General features: G+C 46.5%; 2 protein-coding genes across 5 annotated transcripts in view; both read left to right on the top strand.

The window, feature by feature from the left end:
- LOC122896868 (carbonic anhydrase 5B, mitochondrial-like) overlaps positions 1–22,583 on the top strand; it is a 44,338-nt gene that overhangs the window by 7,407 nt on the left and 14,348 nt on the right. Inside the window, exons 3-7 of one of the 4 annotated variants that reach the window (XM_044234956.1) lie at positions 7,980–8,177; positions 13,117–13,267; positions 14,142–14,200; positions 15,194–15,349; positions 19,798–20,192. In XM_044234956.1, the coding sequence (XP_044090891.1) occupies positions 7,980–8,177; positions 13,117–13,267; positions 14,142–14,154 (362 nt within the window). In that variant the 3' untranslated portion in view covers positions 14,155–14,200; positions 15,194–15,349; positions 19,798–20,192. Of the gene's footprint in view, positions 1–7,979; positions 8,178–13,116; positions 13,308–14,141; positions 14,201–15,193; positions 15,350–15,490; positions 16,745–19,797; positions 20,193–22,583 lie in introns of those variants that run through there. The other 3 variants (XM_044234954.1, XM_044234957.1, XM_044234955.1) reach the window with 3 other exon arrangements.
- Positions 20,160–21,038, top strand: LOC122896713 (POM121-like protein 2). Its single transcript, XM_044234762.1, has one exon. It carries the CDS (start codon positions 20,160–20,162, stop codon positions 21,036–21,038), a length of 879 nt encoding a protein of 292 aa, XP_044090697.1.

The raw sequence follows: 22,583 nt of genomic DNA, 5'->3' as shown, positions 1-22,583 counted from the left end.
AAAATGACATGTAAAGGTATAAAATTCAATAAGCTAATGTCTTCAAGATAGTTTGCTTCTTTCAGTATTGACAAATCCAGAGAGTCATAGCTTGGGGATGTGGGGGCTTCCCTTGATTCACTTCCCACATCAGACAAAATGTTCCTAAGTTACTAAGGAAAAGAGGTAACAGCGGTGATTTGATCTGGCTTTTGGCATGTTTTTTTCGCTGGGGAGAATTTATGGTCTCTGCTGTCCTGAGCTACTGAGCATTTCCTGTTGCTAAATCCCAGACCTCCTGCTGATCGGTTGTCAAGACAGTACACAGTAAAGACAGTACGCATCGCATGGCGTCTGGCAACTTACTACCCCAGCAGAAGGCCCATTGTGTAGTCGTGACCCAGAACAACCCAGGACCTTTGAGGGTTAGAAAAGATAACCTAGAAAGTCCTTCGCTCGTGCCTGCCACTCGGCGAGGACGGTGCTGGCAGGTCCTTCTGGCGCTAGGCTTATCGCCGTCACGGTCTTTATCATCGTCACAGGCTCAGTGCCTCCCTCAGATGCTTGGACATTGTTCAGATGGGGTTAAGGAGGATGAGGAGTAGAGGAAGTGGGAAGATATGGCCGATTCCGAAAGCGGCATCTCCCTAGAGCCTGTCTGTGCTCTGTGCCTCCCCTCAGTCTCCGCTCCCCGCCTCCCGGGGAAGCATTGTCTGTCCGCTCAGGTGGCTGTTTGCTGTTATCTGCGTAGCAGACGGTAAATGTTGACAGTCGTGCGTCTGTTACCCAAGGCGCAAATGAAATCAGTTTCGCTTAGTGTATCGTCTAGTGAAATTTAGCTTAATCGTCACATGAAAAAAATATATATTAGGCAGAGATTTTAGGGCAGAAGAAAATAAACTTAATCATGTTAATTTTTAATTTAATAAAATCAAGTAGTACAGATTTGTTGTTATTCCAATGATAATCCTAACAATCTCCCTAGTTTTTAAAGGAAAAGAAACATTTTTCTTTTAGGACAGCATGGAATAGAGTGGCATTGTATAAAATCTAGCCACTGGACCCATGTGGGTATTTTCACATAAATGTCAGTTTATTATAATTTTATGGGCACATGTTGCTAGTGCTTACCATATTGAAAATCTCCATCATCTGAGAAAATTCGATTTGACAGGACTGGTCTGTATTATAACTGAAATGTGTTAGAAAGTTGTTCTGTTATTTCTCCAATTAATTTTGAAGGACGAAAATCCTCAAGAACATTAGTATTAAAAAGTTTATTTTGCAGTGTCTTCCCAAGAACTCTGGTAATCCCAAAGTAATATAGATTCAGGATGGGTCAGACCGAGTCATTAACATTCAAATAACCTTGAGAAACTGTAGGCTGATAGAGAGCCCCTAGAATTGTATGAATAGCTTCGGAGGTGTCAGCAGCAACAAGGAGCTAACAAAAAACCCGGGAACTGTGGCCTCTAGTCTCCTGGGGCTAATAACTCCGTGTGTGTGTGTGTGTGTGTGTGTGTGTGTGTGTGTCTGTGTGTCTGTGTGTCTGTGTCTGTGTCTTACAGCCCTCGTGCTCTGCATTTGGTCATTCTGTGATCATCCTTAACAGTTCATATGGGGGGGGGGGCTGTCCTGTGTATCCTTTCACTGTGCTCAGCTCTAGGCCTACTAAGATGCTCTTCAGTTCGATGAGGAAATCGCATATCGAGAGAAAGGACAGGAAGAGGGCAAGGCACGGGAGAAAAAGCCAATGAGGATGTAGAAGAATAATGTCCAGTGGATAAATAACGTGAGCCACCAATAAGAGCCATATAGGCAAGTCTGTGTTTTCCAACAACCACGTTAAAAAAGAACAAATAGGGGGTGCCTGGGTGGCTCAGTGGGTCAAAGCCTCTGCCTTCAGCTCAGGTCATGATCCCAGGGTCCTGGGATGGAGCCCCCGCATTGGACTCTGCTCAGCAGGGAGCCTGCTTCCTCCTCTCTCCCTACTTGTGATCTCTATCTGTCAAATAAATAAAATTAATTTTAAAAAAAAGAACAAATAGTATGTCAGTTATATCTCCATAAAACTGAAGGAAAAATAAATTTGTTCGTTTATGAAATTCTGTACAGGGAATATATATTTTACCTATGAGGAGTATTGAGGTAGTTGAGATTCTTTATTTGGTATTAAGTTTTCAAAGCCCCGTGGGTGTTATAGATATTCGTGGCATATCTCTCTTGGAATGACCAAGGGGAATAGCGTGGTAAGACCAGAGTTTGGGAAGATTGAAGAAAAAGGAAATTTAGGTAGCTGAGGTGGGTTCCTAATAGGAAAGCCTTGGTATTAGACCCAGATTAAGCCAATGGCATACAGACTTTTAACACAGGAACAGCGTGATGAGTGGTGATTTAGGAGAACTGGTGAATGGCAAAACATAGTAAAGGGTATTGAGATCAAGACGCGTGGTATGAAGTCCAGGGTGTAGGGGCCTGAACTGGGCTGCTGGTCACGGGCAAGGTGAGAAAGAGAGAAGCCTGAAAGATCCTTACAGAAAATATAACATGATCCATAAGGTAAGAGGAATAAAAATGGAAGACTGGAACCTTCCAGTCTCTCTATCTTATATGTCCAGTAAACAGGCATTGATTAAGAGCCCCAGATCATCTTGGGGTTTGTACAACACTGGGAGAGGCAGATCATTAAGCACACATGCAAATGATGATTACACCTGTGTAATAAATGTTTTGAAGAAGAAAGATCAGAATGTTAGGATTTTTTAAAAAAGAGGGTTCGTCATATAATAAGAGGGTACTCAGAAAGGTGAGGAGGTGACACTCTTGCTGAAGAGGTGACAAGCCATGTAGGAGCCAGCCCTGAGCGGAGTGAGGGGAAATTGAGTTTGGAGGAGGAGCAGGAAGCGAGGGGCTAAGGTTGGAAGGTGCTTTCTATGATTCAAGGGTTGAAAGAGGGACCCCCTGAGGCTGGAGACATAGGGTGGTACAAACACGAAATAAGTCAACACCAGGTCTAGTCCTGTAAATAGGAACCAGAACCGAGCACGTTGTCGCTGTGGAATCTACAGGGATTTTGTTGCGAGTGCGCAGCGTAGAAGTGACCCCTTCCTAACGGCAGTGTGGCTCTGCTCGCCGCAACGGTGTTGGGTAAAAATCCCTCTTTCTGTTCATTTCACTTTCCCCCTATGAGAAGAACCTGAGAATGAAGGCACTGTATTAATCAGAACACTTAATCCCCTTCCTATTTTGAGGAAAAGTGGGAGCATAGTTCCAGAACATTTCAATCTGTGTTTTGTTAACGTGGAGGGGGAAGGTGAGAGTGTTGGAGAGAAAAATTTTTCTTTCACTCTTCGAAGTTCTAACTGGTCTAAGAATTAAACTGACATGAGACAGAGCGACAAGAGTAAAGAAAAACTCCAAAAGTTTAATTACATGCATGTGGAGGCCCAATAATAAAACTGTCATCCAAAGAAATGACCAAAGCAGGCAGCATTTTTACTGTTTAGACGAAGAAACAAGCACTCCGTGGGGAATTGGCAGGACAAAGAAAACGTATTATTCAGGATCTTCAGTTAGTAAGGAATTCTCAACAGAGTTTGGGCTGGAGTAGCAAATTAGTAAAAGGAACAAGGGTTACCTATGCAAGCTTCTTGGCTCTGAATTTCCTATCTCTGGTGATACGGTTGTCTCGGTACCTCCTGGTGCGGGAAGGGGACCTTTCACGTGGGAGATTTATTTCCGGCTTTCTGGATGCAAAGGGGATTCCAAATGTTCTTATACTGGCTATTTCTTAAGTAATTTTAATGCGAAATAATAACCCGAAGTGGCGCATTTTGGGGTGACCTGCCCTTGGTACCCACAGAAGGAAAGAGCAAAAATGTGACTCTTGACTCACAACGTTTATCTTGCAGAACAAACCGTTGGAGAAAGCTGGCTTCACTTGTGTGGTCACCTTAAAAGACAGGTTCTGTGCGTTTATGAGGTCTATCTAGATCGCTATTGTGTATCTTTTTTCTTTCTTTTTCTTTTTCTTTTTCTTTTTTTTTTTTTTTGAATGGGGAGAAGGGTTGGGCTGGATAAAAATGCTAAATAAGCAGATTGCTTTTATGGTCTGTGCAGGATCCTCTCTCTTGCTTTGAGAGCACAGCTGCTCTGCAGTGGAAAACAAGTGAACTTGGCATGCACATAGCTTCTTACCTTCTTTTTTTCCATAAAGAAGAAAAATCTTTTCTTTGTCAGCATGGAAACAAACTAGTGTTTATGTCTTAAAATAACTTGGTGGGGGCCTGATCTGGGTTCCCAGAGGAGCAAGTGGTGGGGGAAAGGAAACCTAGCAGCTGAAGTTGTGAACCAAAGGGCATACATTGATAGGAGCGTTAAGGTCACAAAAGAGCAAGGAGGGAATAGGTCCGGTTTTCTTGGACTAGTGTTGGCATGGGTGAGGGTACATTCTGGGCATTTCCTGAATGGAGTGTGGGGGACGAGTCAGTCAAGGTGAAAAGAGGGATCGTCTTGGGGATCTGCTTGTTAGTTTCCTTCTTGCCTAGTCTTTACGGGAGACGTCCTTGAGTTGGTTTTGAAGGATGTGAATCCTCAAACCCTCAGCCACAGTCTGAGTATCTGAGACGGGAAGGTGTTGCAAGGTGTCCTTGTGCCAGGCATCCTTACAACCGAATCAGGACTGTTGACTTGTATTAGAAGGTGGGAAGAGAATAGTAAAGCTTCCCCCAAACTGGAAGGCACTTCAAGACTAGAAACCAGAACAGGGCACTCCGTACAGTTTATATACCCAGTTTTATTCAGAGTTAACTTACTGCAAGGTATCAGGCAGGTGACTGATGATCCAGAAGGGGCACAGCTGCTATTTGCAAATTCTGAACCTAGGTCCGCAGATTTTATAGAGTGAGGGGACTCTTGTGGGGCACACTTGTGAGTTCTGAGTGTTCACGTGCATTTCAAAGGGTTTGCACGCACCTCATGGGCAGCTAACATTTACCAGACGTTGTGGCACCAGCTGTGTGTCAGGAGAGGAGAGAAACTGTGTGTTATCTCTAATGGATTCATGGGAAGCCAAAGCAAACCTCAAACATCCTGGCCTTGGCTGGCATTTCTGAGGTATGGATATTAATCTCTAAGGGGCCCGTAACATATAACCCCAAGACAGGTCAGCAAACAAGGTGGAGGACCCAAGATGGAAGTCAGTATTGTCAGCACCCCTACAAGATGCTTTCTGATTTGCATTCTAATTAGATTATTATATTAAAATGTTGTGCCAGGCAAATGCATTTCTCTTTTAGGTTTCTGAAACAAAATTTTGTTCTCAAAGGCATAAGTTATTTTATACTAAGAAAATCAAGAAAAACACTGGGTTTGGATCTCTCCAGAGAGAAGATGGTACTGTTTTATAATAAGAAAAAAAAGAGAAAGAGACAGAGGGAGGTGGGGAGAATACCTTGAGTTTGCAGAGACCATGGTTTCTCAAGTTCATTTGCATTTGGGGGTGTCGTCATAGTTCTGTGCATTAAAATGTTTAGCTGCATGTCTGGCCTCTATCCACTAGATGTCAGTAGCATTCTTTTCCAGTTGTGAAAACCAAAAAATGCCTCTAGACATTGCCAAATGTCTTCTAGGGGCCGCATCTGTCCTTTCGTTGAGAACCAGTGGTCTACTCACAGGAGAGCCCTCTATCTCATTTTTATCCCACCCCAGCCCCCCAAAAAACAACCACCACCACCAAAACAAACCCATAAGGCTCGGATTTTTGATTTACAGATTTTAGCAGCTACACAAGCAAAACAAATGTCTCCTTTGTAAAGGTCATCCAGAGGCAAGTTTCTGGTTTGTTTGTTTGTTTGTTTGTTTATTAATGAAAAAAGGTGCCTTGGAGCACCTGGGTAGCTCAGTTGTTAAGCGACTGCCTTTGTTTCCATCCTGGGGTCCTGGGATTGAGTCCCCTTCCTGCTTCCTGCTTATTAGCAGGAAGCCTCCGATCCCTCTCCCACTTCCCTGCTCTTTCACTTTTTCTCTCTGTCAAATGAATAAATAAAATCTTTAAAAAAGAAAAAAGGTGTCTCTGTGAACCTGCTCTACAGAGTGGGTTGACTGAATAGGAGCTGCCTTATCATTTTCTCAGATCCTTACTCTCACTCTTCATGGTGGGGTGAGGCTCAGAGGATCATTGGTAATGATCCATTTCAATAAATGTTTCTTCTGTCCCAGTTGCTCTGGTTCTACCCATCTGGGGTGCTTCTAAGGGGCAGAGGACTGGAGCACCCCGAGTCACGCATGCCGTTCCGTCCATCTTGCGTGATGTCTCAGCAGCTGTCAGTGTTACAGGAAGTCCACCGCGATTTCTCAGAGACTTACCAGAACACCCGGTGCTTGATTCTTCGTGGGAAATCCGTGTCGGTGGTGGGCGGCGTCTGTGTGGGGCAGGTTGTGCACGCACACCTAATTCTGGAATGGAGTGGGAGCGCTCCTCGTCAGTTGCAAACTCAACAGGAAGAAATGGATTTTGCACGTGGATACTCCTTCCGCTGCACCTTTACTATTTCAGCACGAGGAGGGAGCACTTCCCTTCTGCCCCAGCCAGAGCCACAACCTGGGCAGTGAGAAGCCACTATAGTTCCAGCTCCCAGGTTACTCTGTGGACTTTGTGTTTCTAAAAGCCTTCTGGGCTTCCTCCTTTCCTCTGTAAAAGAGCATTCCTCTCCTTCGTTCTCTGCACTTGTCTATGGTTTTGCTATAGCTTGCTTGTCCCAGATTCTAATTCTCTGCTTTTCCCCTTCCCCGCCAAAGCCCCATTTTTTGTTACTGGTGAAATGACTGGGAGTGTTATTCGTAAGGTTAGCGTATCTCCAACTAAGAAATAGTGACTCCTTTTCCTCCCCAAATTCATCGGTACCTTCCTTCATTTTTCCAAAACCCTAAAGTGTTCCCCTCACCTCAGTTGGAAGCCTGTAATGTTGCATTGTATAAATAATCCAGAAATCTTCAAAACTATGAGCTAAATAATTGACTCATGCCACACACACCTTTATTTCTACTAGACAAGCAATTAAGAACTTAGGTTTCTATTTAAAAAAAAAAAAAAAAACTTCTATGAAGTATGTTTTGATGTGGTTTTGGAATATAGGTGAGGTTGGTGGGGTTAGGTCCGGAGCTGACAACCAAGAAAGAGTTCTTGAACGTCTTTGGTGCAGAAGGGTGGTTTTATTAAAAGTACTGAGACAGGACCCGTGGACAGGAGGAGCTGCTGCCCCAGGGTTGTGAGGGGTGGTTGGTTATATACTTGGGAGTTGAGGGAGGTAAGGGAAAGGGAGGTTTTCCAAAGAACTTTCATATGCTAAAGGCTCACAGGATACTGGAGGCCTTGCCATTGTCAAGTTCAGGTTGTTTTTCCCTGTAGCAAGGCATTAACATCAAGACAGTTGGGAGCTTCCTGGAAGAATGGCCCACGTGTCCCACGGGGGGTGGGGGGAGTGTTGCAGGGTGTCCCCTGTGCTTTGTCCTTAGCTGGCCTTCTGTTCCCTCATCACTCTGGTGAACATTTGCTTTCCAAAACTTCTCCCTCCTCTCTCCCTCTGGCCTTTGTTGGAAAGAAAGTTTCATTAATTTGTATTTGTATGTGAACCTGGTCGGTGGTTGGGGCTCAGAAAATGATCAATAAGGAAAAGAAACGCATTGGAGAACAGCCTCCTTCCTCATGGTGCTGGTCTGCCCGCGTCTTCCTGTCCTCAGGAGCCCGGGCAGCGCTTGGTTCAGGTGAGAGCAGAGGGAGGACTGAGCGCTCCTGGCTGCCAGAGCAGCAGGCTGGCGGCTCCCGCGCCAGGCGCTCTCTGAGCGGCCTCTGTCCCCTGCTTCCGTGTGGCCCCTGAGCCCTGAGTGCCTCCTCCCTGAGACGGATTGCGTCCCCTCGCACATCGCAGCCCTGAACTAGCCCGGTGTGTGATCCCAGAGAGCGCACGTCCTCACGATGGCCCCGCTGTGCTTTCTCCTAGTGCACCCGCTGTGGGAGACCGTGGACCTGGTCCCGGGGGGCGAGCGCCAGTCGCCCATCAACATCCGCTGGAGGGACAGCGTCTATGATCCTGGCTTAAAACCGCTCACCATCTCTTACGACCCGACCACCTGCCTCCACGTCTGGAATAACGGGTACTCTTTCCTGGTGGAATTTGAAGATTCTACAGATAAGTCAGGTGAGAGCCCGACCTGGGGTCTTGTCCAGTGTTAAAGGGACAGCCTGGTGTAGCACAGGCCACAGCACGCTGCCTCCTCTTTGAGCAGTGGCGTGGGACTCACTGCACTGAGCTTTTCTTTTTTTAATGTGGTAATGTACATGTTACACGAAATTTGTCATCTTAACCATCTGTAAGTATACAGTTCGGTAATCGGTCCAGTCACCCTACTGTGCGACCCACGCTCCCATTCGATCCATTACTCTCCCTTTGCAAAACTGAAACTGTGCCACTTAAACAGTAAATGCCCACTTTCCCTTTCTCTCAGCTCCTGGCTATGACCATTTTACCTTCTGTCTGTGAACTGGCCTACTGGGTACTTCATATAAGTGGAATTACACAGTATTTGTCTTTTTATGACTGGCTGATTTCACTGAGCATAATGTCAGCAGGACTCAGCCATACTGTAGCAGATGGCCGAATTTCCTTCTTTGTGAGACGGAATGATACTCCCTTATATGGACAGACCATATTTTGTTTATCCGTTCACCTGTCTGTGGGCACTGGTTGCAGCCACCTTTTGGCTGTTGTGAATAATGCGGCTGTGAACATTGTCCATATATCTGCCGTGGTGTTTCCCGTTGGTACATAACCCCCGTGGAATTGCTGCATCATCATTAGAGGTTTTTGAGTATATGAACCATGTCCCTTTCATTTTCGTGTATGTTTCCTTCTGGTATACGTGGTATTTCCTATTAATAGATATGTATCGGGACACCTGGGTGGTTCAGGTGTCTGCCTTCAGCTCAGGTCATGATCCCAAGGTCCTGGGATGGAGTCCCACATCGGCTCCTTGCTCAGCGGGGAGCCTGCTTCTCCCTCTGCCTGCATCTCTCCCTGCTTGTGCTCTTTTTCTCACTGACAAATAAATAATAATAAAATCTTTTAAAAAATCGATATGTATCTATGTATAGATTCTGTATTTGAAATTTTATTTAAAGTTACGTATTTGAATTTAGTTTTGTTTGAAACTGTATATGTATTGATTGTTCATTTGAATTACTTTTATTTGAAATTTGTTCTCCATGTGTTGAATGAGTGCTAACCTTCCTCTGCTGTTGACATTACAAAGAGCTTCTGTATTAAATAGTAATAGAGTTTAGCCAGATTTTATATGATAAGATTGCAGTGCAGAGCAAAAGGATAGTCAGGCAAGAAAAAGACATTTTTATTGTTTTTAGTCACCGAGTAACGTGTATGTATTTTGTCAACCAGTGACTGATTTATTCATTCTGTATTTACCGAGTGCCCGCCATGTGCCAGGCCTTGCACTAAGTGCCAGGAATACTAACTAGATTCTTGACCTCCCAGCATTCAAAGTCTAGTGCGAGATGCATGCATGAAATTAGAAGTATAAAGCAAGTGTAATTTGAGAAGGGGTTTCTGAAAGTGCTGTGGGACCACAGAGGAGGGGATGATGTAGACTGCTCAGAGAAGTCTGATGATTTCAGCAAGGAGGGGTATCAATTCAAAATGAACAGACCTTTTAGAATTTCTTTTGGGGGGGGGGGAAGGAAGAGAGTTTTATTCAAGCCCAAGTGAGGACAGCTGCCCAAGGTACACAGTCTCCAGAGTACTTCCAGTAAAGGATCATTTGAGGTAGGGTTAGATACATTTTATATACATAAGTGGTTGCAACATTTTTAAGAAGTTACAAATTATTAGACAAAGAACTTTTCAGGAATTTGCAGCCCTTATCTTAGGTTTCCAGTATATGCAGAGCTATATGATTTTAACCTCTTGAGAACCAAGGAAGTTTCTTACTTTCTGTTATCTTTTGTGTTCAGAATGCACCTTTTTGGTTATTTTCTTGAACAAAGCACATATAGCACATGCTGTGAGGTATTGGCTGAGTCATTTTGACCTTGGTAAATGCTAAAGCAGAGCTTCCCTGAGAGCCCAGGAGCAGGACCCACAAATATTTAAAGTTGAAAATTTCCTTTATCAGGGGACATTTATCTTGGCTATTGAAGGATGAGTGGGAGTTTTCCAAGAGGATTAGAAGGGCATTGGAGATGGACGGAAAATCATGTGCAAAAGCAGATGTTCAGAAAATGGCCAAAAACAAAGTGGCCAGAATGCAGATTGCATTTTGGGGAGAGACAGGAAGAATGATGATCACTGATGCTTCGGAGGGGAGATGGAAGGCAGGTTCATCAGTACCCGTTAGTTTTACATGACACCGTGACACAGCAGGATTTCATTTAGTTCAGTTGCTTTATTTTTTGAGATTAACCCAGTCAGTAGTGTAGGTCCATAAGGTCATATTAATCCAAGTGTGAGATGGTGGGAGCTCACATGAAGGCTGTAAGAATTGAAGTAGGGAGAAAGCACATTTTTCAAAAGCATTTCTAAAATAAAAGTGTCGTGAACACACTGTGAAGGCACACACACGAATTGTGTCCACAGTGTCAGCCCTGTCCAGTCCTAAGCAAGGTTAACATAATTACAAAGCAGGTTCAGGATTCCAAACTCAGTGACATTTCCCCACGTGGTGAACTTGGCTTCTCACCTTTCACACAGAGCAGGACAGAAGATGAGCCACACAACAAAGAAGATAACCCAGGGGGGCAGGAAGTGAGGGAACCAAACTCGGAGTTAGGCTGTGGAGGGAGGTGAGAGAAGGCAGCAATGGGCTGTCCAGCCCGAGTCAGTGCTCGGCACTCACCGCTTCTCTTCAAGCCCCCAGAGGATCTCTGTTCTGTTCGGAGATCCATCGGGCTCCGTGTGCGGCAACAGGGGCCTTTTGTAAGTGGTCAGACAGCCACAGGTCTTGTCTGAGGCATCTGACTGTTGGCTGCAAAAGTCTTTTCTTTCTGAAGGGATCAAACCAGTCCTAGGCCTCTGCAGATTTCTGTGCCTCTGCTTGTTAGGAGGTCTGGGGTATCATCAGTTGGTGCTGGTCTCGGTGACCTCTGGTGGTTGCAGTATGCTTAACTGCCTGTTTCACTGCTTGACACGGGCCCCTGCTTGACGTGAGTGACTCCATCTTGCTATGTACAAAAGCAATAGGACTTGGAGATGGGACTCATCAAGTGAGGAGAAAGCAACGTTAACCACATCCTTGGGTCCTCTCACTTGGGAGGCTGGGGGGATGGTGATGCCAGAAAGGTCATGAATGATGGATGAGGAATACTTTTGGGGAAATACAGAAAGCACATAAGGAAATAAATAAATATTTATAACTTTTCCCCTATTTGATTTTAAATGTTACATTAAAAATAGAAACATGTGTTGAGTGGTTATCCATCAAAGAAGAATTGTGTCAGTTCCTGTTTAATTTCCATAAGGAGAATCTGCTTCTCTCAAGATAAGCATCTTTGCTACTTTTGATGCCAGTGGATTCGGATTTTAGTATTTCCTGCAAATCAAGATGGGAGTGAGCAAATATTGATCCCTCACTGAAATATTATCCACTTTCCTAATAAAAACTTCTTCTCATCAAATTTTTTATTTCAAACTAATATTAATTGTTGCTTCTGCATTAAACCTTCCTCTTTGTTTCTGTCTCATTTTGCATCAGCTCATCATATGCTTTTCCCACTGGCTTTATTTTACGTGAAGAAACATGTTTAAATACTGTAGGTTGAATAAGGCAAGAGATTTTTTTTGGAGCAATCCTATAGGGTCGGGCATTAATCCTTTTTATAGTGTTTCGGCTGCACTTAGTGCATCATAATGCAATCAAGTTTCAAAGCTTTGAGGATACAGCAGCTGGAGGAAGATAGTTTAGCTATGATAGCAATTTTTTTTAAGATTTTATTTATTTGAGAGAGAGAGCACAAGCAGGGGTAGGAACAGAGGGAGAGGAACAAGCAGGTTACACACTGAGCGCGGAGCCCAGCACAGGGCTCGGTGTCAGAACCCTGAGATCATGACCTGAGCCAAAATCAAGAGTTGGAACACTTAACCAACTGAGCCACCCAGGCGCCCCTATGATAAGAATATCTTATAAAGGTTTTAAAAAAAAAAAAAAAAAAACTTACCAACTTTAAATGTATTCTAGAATGGAAAGATCGAACATTATGATACTGTTATTTAAGAATATTGGGATCAGGGCTCCTGGGTGGCTCAGTGGGTTAAAGCCTCTGTCTTCTGCTCAGGTCATGATCCCAGGGTCATGGGATCGAGCCCCACATCGGGCTCTCTGCTCAGCAGGGAGTCTGCTCCTCTCTCTCTCTAGGTCATCTCTGTCTGTCAGATAAATAAAATCTTTTTTAAAAAAAAAAGAATATTGGGATCAATACACTGGTAAGATAAGCCATGCTTATAAGACAAGATTGTTACAACTATATTTCAAATGGTATAAAATGGTGTTGTCCAATATAGTATACATAAGGCTGGTGTGACTTTTAAGCACTTGAAATGTGGCTAATACAATTGAAGAAATGGATTTTTAAGACTTTTAAGGGCGCCTGGGTGGCTCAGTGGGTTAAGCCGCTGCCTTCGGCTCAGGTCATGATCTCAGGGTCCTGGGATCGAGTCCAGGATCGAGTCCCGCATCGGGCTCTCTGCTCAGCAGGGAGCCTGCTTCCCTTCCTCTCTCTCTGCCTGCCTCTCTGCCTACTTGTGATCTCTCTCTGTCAAATAAATAAATAAAATCTTTAAAAGAAAAAAAAAAGACTTTTAAGTGTGGCTCCTACAGACTTGAAAATTACCATTGTGATTTGCATTACATTTCTGTTTGTTGGCACTGTTATAAAAGGATAAAGGCAAATAATGGTTAAAAGGTGAGATCAGTGAATACATTCAGAATGGCATAAAAAGATAAAGCAAACAGCTATGGGAAGTGATCCGGAAAGGAAGCAATATTTATGAGTGCTCTGTGACTATTTGCTAAGTGCTTCGTTTATCTTCCCCAGAGGTCTTTGATGACGATACTGTCATCTCTATTTTCCAGAGGAAGTGAAGCACCCTGAAGTTCACTGCTTTTGCCAGGTCACACAGCTGACTGCTGGAGAACTGATGGAAAATCAGCAGACCACACTCTGTGCAAGGCCTCTGAGCTCCTGGAGACTTCAGCAGGTGCCGGCCTCCTGCAAGGGCTGGAGGTAGAGTGTTTCCTGGGCGCCCCAGATTTGTTTTCATCAGGTACAGTAAGACGGACAGACATGGGAATGAGTGTCATGCAAGAATTGTATCCTACCGTCCCTAAAGCTGAAAGGCAGGGCCACATGGGGAAGCGCCAGGGAAGGCCAGGAGGCAGAGGGAAGGAGGAGAAATGGTGGCTGAGAGCCAGTTGTGGTCCTGGGGGAAGGAGTACACAAGGCAGCATAGAGAGGCTGTCCCCTGGTTGTCTGCCCCCTGGTCCTGGGGCGGGTGGGGCACGGGTCCGTGATCGGGCACATCAGTGCTGATGAAGTTGCTGCTCGGGCTCTGAATTGGTTGGTTTCCCTACGAGGACGCTCTCCCAGTTGTTTGTTCTCTCTTGGAATTACCTCGCCCTGGGAGGGGCAGCCCCCCCAGTGCCAGGAAGCCTCAGATGTCAAAGCATCAAACACGAATTGGAACGGGTGGTTATTACACTGAGGCTCCGGGAATGAGCCCTTGAGGACGCGGGCGTGCTCTGAGAGCTGGGCCTAGCATGCCCTGACTGGCTGGGAGAGCTTCAGCCGCCAGCGGCCCTGGAAGCCGAGCAGCAGGGAGGGTAGGGGGCCGTGGGGGAGGGCGAGGCTGACGGAGCAGGGGCACCTTTCCCTGCATGCTGTGGGCTTGAGCTTGTCCACAAACCACCTGCCTGTTTGTTTTGTATGTGTTTTCATTCAGTGATGTTTATAATCTATAACATCCTAAGTTGTCCATTTAAGTGCAGTGTCAGTACCGTAGATTGTTTTTAGGTCATCACCAATTGTCTGATACACATTCTATAACAATAGTAGAGTAACATCTCATTTTTAAAATATGTTCTCATTTATTGTTTGTTAGCTGCACACCATGAAGAGCTGCAGAAATTCGTGGATACTGTGCCGTCAGTTAAGCATAAGGTAATTTTTTTCCCCAAGTCACTTGAAATGCCTGTTCCGTGTAATCTCGAGTGGAGACACTCACAGGGCACTTTGCGACTTGCCCCGGAAGAGCACTCGCCCCTTAACACGCGTGTGTTGAGAACGCGCCCGGCCCTGGGGCACCTTGCAGGGGCCGGAAGGGATTCTGGGGGTGCCTGCTCACCGCTTTGGTTTTGCTGCCCTGCCCTAGCCCTCAGGGAGTCGGGAACCCAGTGCTGTCCCCTCCTGTGCTCCTTCTGAGTCCCCGTGGAAACAGCCAGAGCAGTCCTGCTGATTCAACCTCCCGTCCCGCAGGCGGGGAGCAGAGAGAAGAGTTGGACAGAAACGTGGCGTGGCCGGCTGTACAGAACAATTAGCCACATCCTTCAGAATGGACACCTTTGTCCAGGCCCCAGACTAACTGGCCGTTCCTCCAGGCCGTTCCCTGGAGGTCCACTTCTCTCTCTCTCTCTCTCTCTCTCTCTCTCCCCCCCCCCGCCCCTCCCCACCGCTCATCCCCACCTCAGTCTCTCTCTCCACTGCCTCCTTCCCTCTCCCTCCCTGTCCATCTCCCTCTTCCTTCCCTCTCTCTGTCTCCCCTTTTAGTCCAGGAACTTGACTCCCCCAAATTTGCATTGCGTTTTAGAAAGGAGAATTCTGTCGGGTTCTCTTGAAAAGGGGAAGTCTCCTTGTTCATGCACCCGCCACTCACTGCCCGATGCCTCCCAAAGAGTTGAGAGACAGCACTGCAGTCAAGTCACCAGAACGGAGGGAGGCAGTGCGCCGCGCCCGGTCCTGTTCCCGGGGAGGAGGAGCAGAACTACCTAGTTAATGACTGGAACAAGGCAGGGGCGTGATTCTGTCCTAAAGTGCCCAGAATTCCTCCAGACCGCTGCTGGTCCCTAGACTCCCCTAGACTCATCACCCCGTCCTCTGATTCCTGAGTGATTTTCACCATGAAATGATGACTTGGTGACCTCTTCTCTTGGCCAGGACACCCTTGTGGAATTTGGGTCATTTGATCCTTCCTGCCTGATGCCTGCCTGCCCAGATTACTGGACCTACTCGGGGTCCCTGACTACCCCCCCACTCTCCGAGTCCGTCACCTGGATCATTAAGAAGCAGCCCGTAGAGGTTGATCACGATCAGGTATGTTCTTTCCACATTTCTTTCTGAGGACACGCTAGCTTGCCCCTTTAAAGCAAGGCTGGGCTCCAACTTTGGCATCAGTTGTTAAGATCTCGTAATGCTAATACATGTTTATTGAGATGTGCTAACATCTTTTCTCAGTTTGGACATCAATTTGGAGATACTTCAAATTAACCAGAGACAGGCGTTAAGACCTAGAAGAACATAAGCTTTTTGCTTTCATTTTTGACAGTAATGTGTATTTTGCTATATATGCATGGTATAGAATTGCTATAAAAATTAAGATCTTTAAATGGAAAAAAAGAAGGCTGGAAATGGATGTGTTCGAACCAGTTTGATATTTATTTATTATTGAAGTACTGTTGATACGTAGTGTTACATTAGTTGCATGTGTACAACATGGCGATTTGACAACCCGGTATGTTATGCTGTGCTTACAAGCGTAGTTCCCATCTGTCACTGGACCATACAAGTCTGGTACAAACCCACTGACAGTTTTCCCTGTGCTTTTTACCTTTCATCCCCATGACTTACTAATTTCAGTACTGGAAGCCTTGTACCTCCTACTCCCCTTCACCCATTTTCTCCTTCTAATCCACCCCCTCCGCAATATTCCCCTTTCCTCTGCCAACTGTCATACAGAGTTTGTTCTCTGTATTTGTGTAAAAAGCCTTAATTTTCTTAAGAGATACTTATGTGGAATTTCAAGGTAAGGACAGAGCCCAACAATGTCTACACAGAAATTTTATTCTAAGTCAGAAGTTTTGACTTTGAAGTTTCGGTATTTGCTTTGCATTTAGAAATGAAAGGTTAAGTGGTGGTTACTATGTCAACACACAGAACGTTTAATTCATAAATGAACTAAACTGTAATAATAATTGCTTTCACTTGTTTGCTTTGAAATTTTATTGATTAAAAATTTTTTCCAAAGACAAAAGCTTCTAAGTTCTTTTTTATGAAGCCAAGATAACAGTGAAACCAAAACCCACCAAAGATTGGACACCCACCCCCAAATAAACACTAAGCCCCAAAAGTAGTATCTCTCAAGAATATTTAGAAATAAGGAAAGCTAAATAAAATACCTGAATCTACCAGTACATCACATAGGATTTTTTCTAATAATGTAGGGATCATTCAGTATTAGGAATGACACAGTTATGATTAGTCTGCAGCCATACCACCCTGAACGCGCCCAATCTCATCTAATCTCCGAAGCTAAGCAGGGTCGGGCCTGGTTAGTACTTGGATGGGAGGAATGATGTAGTTCTGATTAATAGACTTCAGCCCATTAGCAAAGATAAAGGAAAAGCTCGTGTTTTCATTTTCATACATTCCTAAAATGTATTGACAAAATTCATAATGTATTTTTTTGTAAAATTTTTTTTAAAATATTTTATTTATTTGACATACAGCATCACCAGGGGGAGCAGCAGGAGAGGAGAGGGAGAAGCAGGCTCCCCACCAAGCAGAGAGCCTGATGTGGGGCTCCATCCCAGGACCCTGAGATTATGACCTGAGCCAAAGGCAGATGCTTAACTGACTAAGCCACCCATTCACCCCGTTTTTGTAGAATTTTTTAATAAAGCAAATGAAATGAGAATTATCTAAATTGGTAAAGTAGACTGACCAATCATGGTTCAGAAATAACGAGTATGACTAGTATGGAAAGGATAGCTACTAATTAATTAGCATATTAAATACTAAATTGGCTAACTTCTGGTAGTAGTCAGTAGACAAAAGAAGATAAATAAGAGAAATATTGGGGTGCCTGGGTGGCTCAGTTGATTAAGCACCTGCCTTTGGCTCAGGTCATGATCCTGGAGTCCCGGGATCGTGTTCCGCATTACTCGGCAGGGAGTCTGCATCTCCCTCTGACCCTCCCCCTTCTCATTCTCTCCCTCTCTCTCTCTTAAATACATAAAATCTTTAAAAAAAAAGAAAGAATCTTGTTAGGTTGTTTAAAAAAATGAGAGAAACATTAGTGGAGTACCATACTAATTTCTAGATATCAATTCCTTTGGCATATTTAAATCACAAGATAGAATGGAAGAAAGAACCCTACTTATAATGGAAACTAATAAACTAAAATACCTTGGAATGAACGTAAAATGTTAGAAAACTGTCAGATATTCCTAAGGGACACAAAACACTATTTGAAATAAAATTCATACCATGGTATTAAATAGAAAGATAAAGACACCTTCAATGTAAATTCTTAAATTGTAATTTTCCACGAATTGTTTATTCCCCATAAATTTTATGTGTCTCAAAAAATATGTCACTTGTTACATTGTGGGGGGCCTGTTCGTGTATCGTAGGATGTTTAGCAATGTCCTTGGCCTCAACACACTGGATGCCAGAAGACCCCCAACAAGTTAACAACCAGAACTGTCTCCATACAGTCTCTGATGTCTGGTGCAAGCTCACCTCTGCTTGAGCACTAACTAATATGTGCTGATCTCTAACACCAACTAATACATGAAGTCCTTTACCACCTAGTATGTGAAAAGAAACATCTTCAATGTGAAAACAGCTTTGAATAAATCAACACATTGGTTTACCAGTAAAAGCGTAGGGGTGATGCATTTATTACTGCCTATAGCTCACCAGCAGAAGATTTATTGGAGGATTCTTTACCTACAAAGCAGAATGACATCCACTTGGTTATGCTGAGGATAAGATGTAGGAAATTCCGTAGACATTCGAAAGAAAAATACGTTATAAGAAATCCATACACAGTGGCATTAGGCTGTCCAGTTTCAAGCTGTGACCACCTGAAGAGATACGTTAGGTATATAGGAAGAGTTATTTTCTACCATGAAAAATCTCTTACGAAGAAATTTCTATCTTAGGAATTTCTCTTTTAAAAATCATCTACCCAGGGGCGCCTGGGTGGCTCAGTGGGTTAAAGCCTCTGGCTTCAGCTCAAGTCACGATCCCGGGGTTCTGGGATCAAGCTCCACATCAGGCTCTCTGCTCAGCAGGGAGCCTGCTCCCTCCTCTCTCTCTGCCTGCCTCTCTGCTTACTCGTGATCTCTGTGAAATAACTAAATAAAATCTTTATTTAAAAAATAAAAATAAATAAAAAATATCATCTACCTGGAGATCATTCCATAATGAATTTGCCAAAAAATTTAATGTCAGCTCATTGCCCTGCACCCGCCAGTTAACCACACCCCTGCTTCCTGAAACATTTGGTATCTTTTTTTTTTTAAGATTTTATTTATTTATTTGACATAGAGATCACAAGTAGGCAGAGAGGCAGGCAGAGAGAGAGGGTAAAGAAGCCCCTCCCTGCTGAGCAGAGAGCCCAATGCAGGGCTCGACCCCAGGACCCTGAGATGATAGTCTGAGCCGAAGTCACTGACTTCAGAAAATATTGGGTGCTTATAGTGATCTGAAGGGACGCCTGAACCCCAATGCTTATAGCAGCAATGTCCACAACAGCCAAAATATAGAAGGAAGACGGGTGTCCACCAGATGAATGGATAAGGAAGATGTGTGTGTGTATACAAACACACGCATGCATCATGGAATATTACTCGGCCGTCAAAAAGAATGATACCACTTGCAAGGACGTGGATGGAACTAGAGGGCATTATGCTAAGAAAAATAAGTCAATCAGAGAAAGACAGTTATCATATGATTTCACAAATGTGGAACTTAAAGAACAATACAGGAACGTAAAGGAAAGGAGGGAAAAATAAAGTAAAATGAAATCAGAGAGGAAGACAAACCATAAGAGACTTTTATTTTTTTTTTCAAAGATTTTATTTATTTATTTGACTGAGAGAGATCACAAGTAGGCAGAGAGGCAGGGAGAGAGAAAGGAGGAAGCAGGCTCCCCGCTGAGCAGAGAGCCCGATGTGGGACTCGATCCCAGGACCCCGAGATCATGACCTGAGCCGAAGGCAGCGCCTTAACCCACTGAGCCACCCAGGCGCCCCATAAGAGACTTTTAAATTGGAGGAAACAAACACAGTTCCTGGAGGGGAGGTTGCGGGGGGAGGGCGCTAACTGGGGGATGGGCATGAAGTAGGTCAATTGATGTAATGAGCACTGGGTGTTATGTGCACCTGATCAATCACTGAACTCTACCTCTGAAACTAATAAGAAAAAAAGGGGAAAAAACTTCCGGTGCTTCTTCATTAAATTATATTGAGTATATATCCTCACCACTGAGCCATGCACCTCTCAGATCTGTTGCCTGTTCATCACTAGCTTCTACTTTCTATCTCATATCGCACCATGGGGAACAACCCAGTAGGTGCATTTTTGCATGGACGTTGCAGGGAAGTTTTCACAAACAGACCGATTCACACCAACTTCAACAGACCTTAAACCTAAGTACTACAATCACCACATCACAATTCCTCTTCCTTTAAAAGAACATTCAAGTGCATTTTTACAATAACAAAGGAGAGTGCCATTCTGCCGGTTTTCTGTAGTTTTCAGGACCCGATAGAAAGGACTACATTTTCTCCCGCTAAGTGTCCGGTACAAACGCCAAAGCAGCCCTCGCGGCCCCTGTGCCTAGAGCCACGCGCCAGGGACATGCAGTGTGATCTGGAGGGTCCCCGGTCCTCAGCAGCAGGCGTGCCCGGGGCATCTTCCCCGTCCGCGGGGCCCGGGCCTGGCTCGTGCAGGGCCCCTGTCCAGAAGGTTCTCCGCGTGACACCCCGCGTGCCGCCCGTGCGTCGCGATTTCAACGGTCGCCCCAGCCCGGCGTGTTCCGCGTCCGCAGACACCCGGAGCCCTTGCGGAAGCCGTATTTCGCCCTCCGAGGCCCCGACGCCGCCGCACCGCCAACATGGGAGGCTACCTGAGCAGACACCTGGGCCGATACCTGCGCACGGCCAAGGCCGCGCTGCCACGCCCCGCTTGGGGGAACCGCTACCTGCGAGCCAGGCCCGCCCCCCACCGCCGCGGCCCGGTCCCGAGCCAAGTCATCTCGGTGCACCGGGAGCGCTGGATGCAGAGCCGGACCCGCCTCCCGCTGCCGCCCCACCTGGACCACCCCCGAGTCCAGAGGGCCGTAGTGCCCAAGGCCTGGAGGAGCTTCCGCGGCAAGTCCCCCCTCCACACCTTCCTGGGGCTGGATTTCTCCAGCGGTCGCGAGAGCTTCGTGAGGCACTGCCTCTGGAAGGCCCAGAACGTCCTGAACATCTGGAACACGGTGACCGTCAACATCACTCCTCCTGAGGGCGGCGGGAGCTCCAGCGGGCGCCCAGCCACCCAGGAGCGCCCGCACTCCTGCGCCAAGGAGATCCGGCTGAGGGCTCGCAGCCCGGGCCAGAGAGGGAAGAAGAGGAGCCGCAGATCTCTCCGGTTCGAAGGCCCCCCGGCCAAGAGGAGGAGGCAGAGCCCAGGGGCCAGGCCGTCCGCCTTCAGGCCTGTGTGGAAAGATGGCATGGCCCCTGCCTTCGTGCCCAGGCCTGGGCCTCTGAGAAGAGGCCTCTTCTGGCATCCCGCCGACCAGGAGGCCACCCAGCCCGGGCCCGACCCGCTGCCAGGACACCAGCAGGCCCCAGGAGAGTCACCGGGCCTCGGCTTGAGAGCAGATGAGCATGTCCCAGAGCCTGGGCCCTCCTGCAGCCTGGGGCCCCCCTTGTATCCTGAGCCACCGCCTGAGACTCAAACCAGCCGTCTTTTTACCCCGCTGACCCCCGCTCTACCCCCGCATGAGTGACCGGCCCCGGCAGCCAGCCCTCACCGCCCGGGCAGCAGCTCCGCCCAGGCCCCAGACCCACCGCCCTTGAGCCCACGGGGCTGGCATCCAAACCTCGGGCTGCCTCCTGCCCTCCCCCTGCCCGCCTTCTCCCTGGAGACACGCTTAGCGGGAAGGCCTGCTTCTCCCCTTTTCCCAGTTTCTTGAGTGAAAACAGTGTTCTTCTGTTAGTAACAATAATAAAGTTTCATTATACAGAGTGTCGTCTTTCTTTCAAAGGGACACATACGAGGATTTCGTCTACACTGAGAATTCTGTGTCTTGGCACTCTTAACATTTGGGGCCAGGTAATTCTTTCCTGGTCCTTGGGTGCTGTCCTCTGCATTGTAGGGTTTTAGCACAACCCTGGCCTCTTATCTTCTAGGGGCCGGTAGCAAACCCACATTGTGAAATACAAAAACATTTCCGAACATTGCCATATATTCCAGAAGGAGGTGGGGGGGAAAGAGGTGGGAAGGTGGTGGGGGGAGGGGTGGGGGGGTCGGAGGGGGGGTGTGGGAAGGGGGGGTGTGGGAAGGTGGGGGGTGGGGGGTACTTGGAAAAAAAAAAAAAAAGCCCATACTGGTGGAAAAACAGGGACAGTGACCACTGTTGGCAGAAACAGTCAAGCTTCGTCTTTTTAAAAGTAAGCTGCTTGGGGCGCCTGGGTGGCTCAGTGGATTAAAGCCTCTGCCTTCGGCTCAGGTCATGATCTCAGGGTCCTGGGATCGAGCCCCACATCGGGCTCTCTGCTCAGCAGGGAGTCTGCTTCCTCCTCTCTCTGCCTGCTTCTCTGCCTACTTGTGATCTCCGTCTGTCAAATAAATAAAATCTTTTAAAAAAAAAATAAGCTACTTGTTGGCAAAACTGAAAATGCTAAATACTGGGAAGTGGTGGGAAAGATGCTGAGAACTGGGGCGCCAGGCGGCGCTGAGTGCGAATGTGTAGCAGCGCTTGGAAGTGCTGCCCAGAGCGGAGCGTGACCATGAGAAACTCTCCTACACGGTGTGTACACACACCTGCCACACACACATACGCCACGCACCACACACATACCCCACGTACACACACACACACACTCCACACACATACACCACACACAACATACTCCCCCACACACACCATATACACACTCCCACACACACCCCCACTAACACACCACACATACACCACACACCACAACCCCCCCCACACACACACACAGAGCAGTGAGAATGTTCTTCCCAGCACTCCTTCAGAACAGAGAAGCCGAACAACCTGAATGCTCACTCGCAGGGGACGGCTAACGCAAACATACTATGCGCTAGGGAGGAAATACTGTTCCACAAACCGAAGGAAGGACATAGCCCCAGGATTCTCCACTCTTGGGCTACTGGGCCACGCGGTTCTCTGCATCGCGGGATGCTGAGCGGCACCCCTGGCCCCCGTCGCCCAGACAGCAGCAGGACCGCCTCCAGCGGTGACAGCCGCACGCATCTCCAGACATTGCCAGCTATGCCCAGGGGGAGCGACGTCACCCCCAGTGGG

This window comes from Neovison vison, chromosome X (assembly GCF_020171115.1).
Source record: "Neovison vison isolate M4711 chromosome X, ASM_NN_V1, whole genome shotgun sequence".
NCBI lineage: Eukaryota > Metazoa > Chordata > Mammalia > Carnivora > Mustelidae > Neogale > Neogale vison.
This window is presented reverse-complemented; position numbering and strand designations above follow the sequence as displayed.

Coding starts and splice junctions, on each gene's coding strand:
- LOC122896713 (XM_044234762.1), top strand. CDS start 20,160: ATGGGAGGCTACCTGAGCAGACACCTGGGCCGATACCTGCGCACGGCC.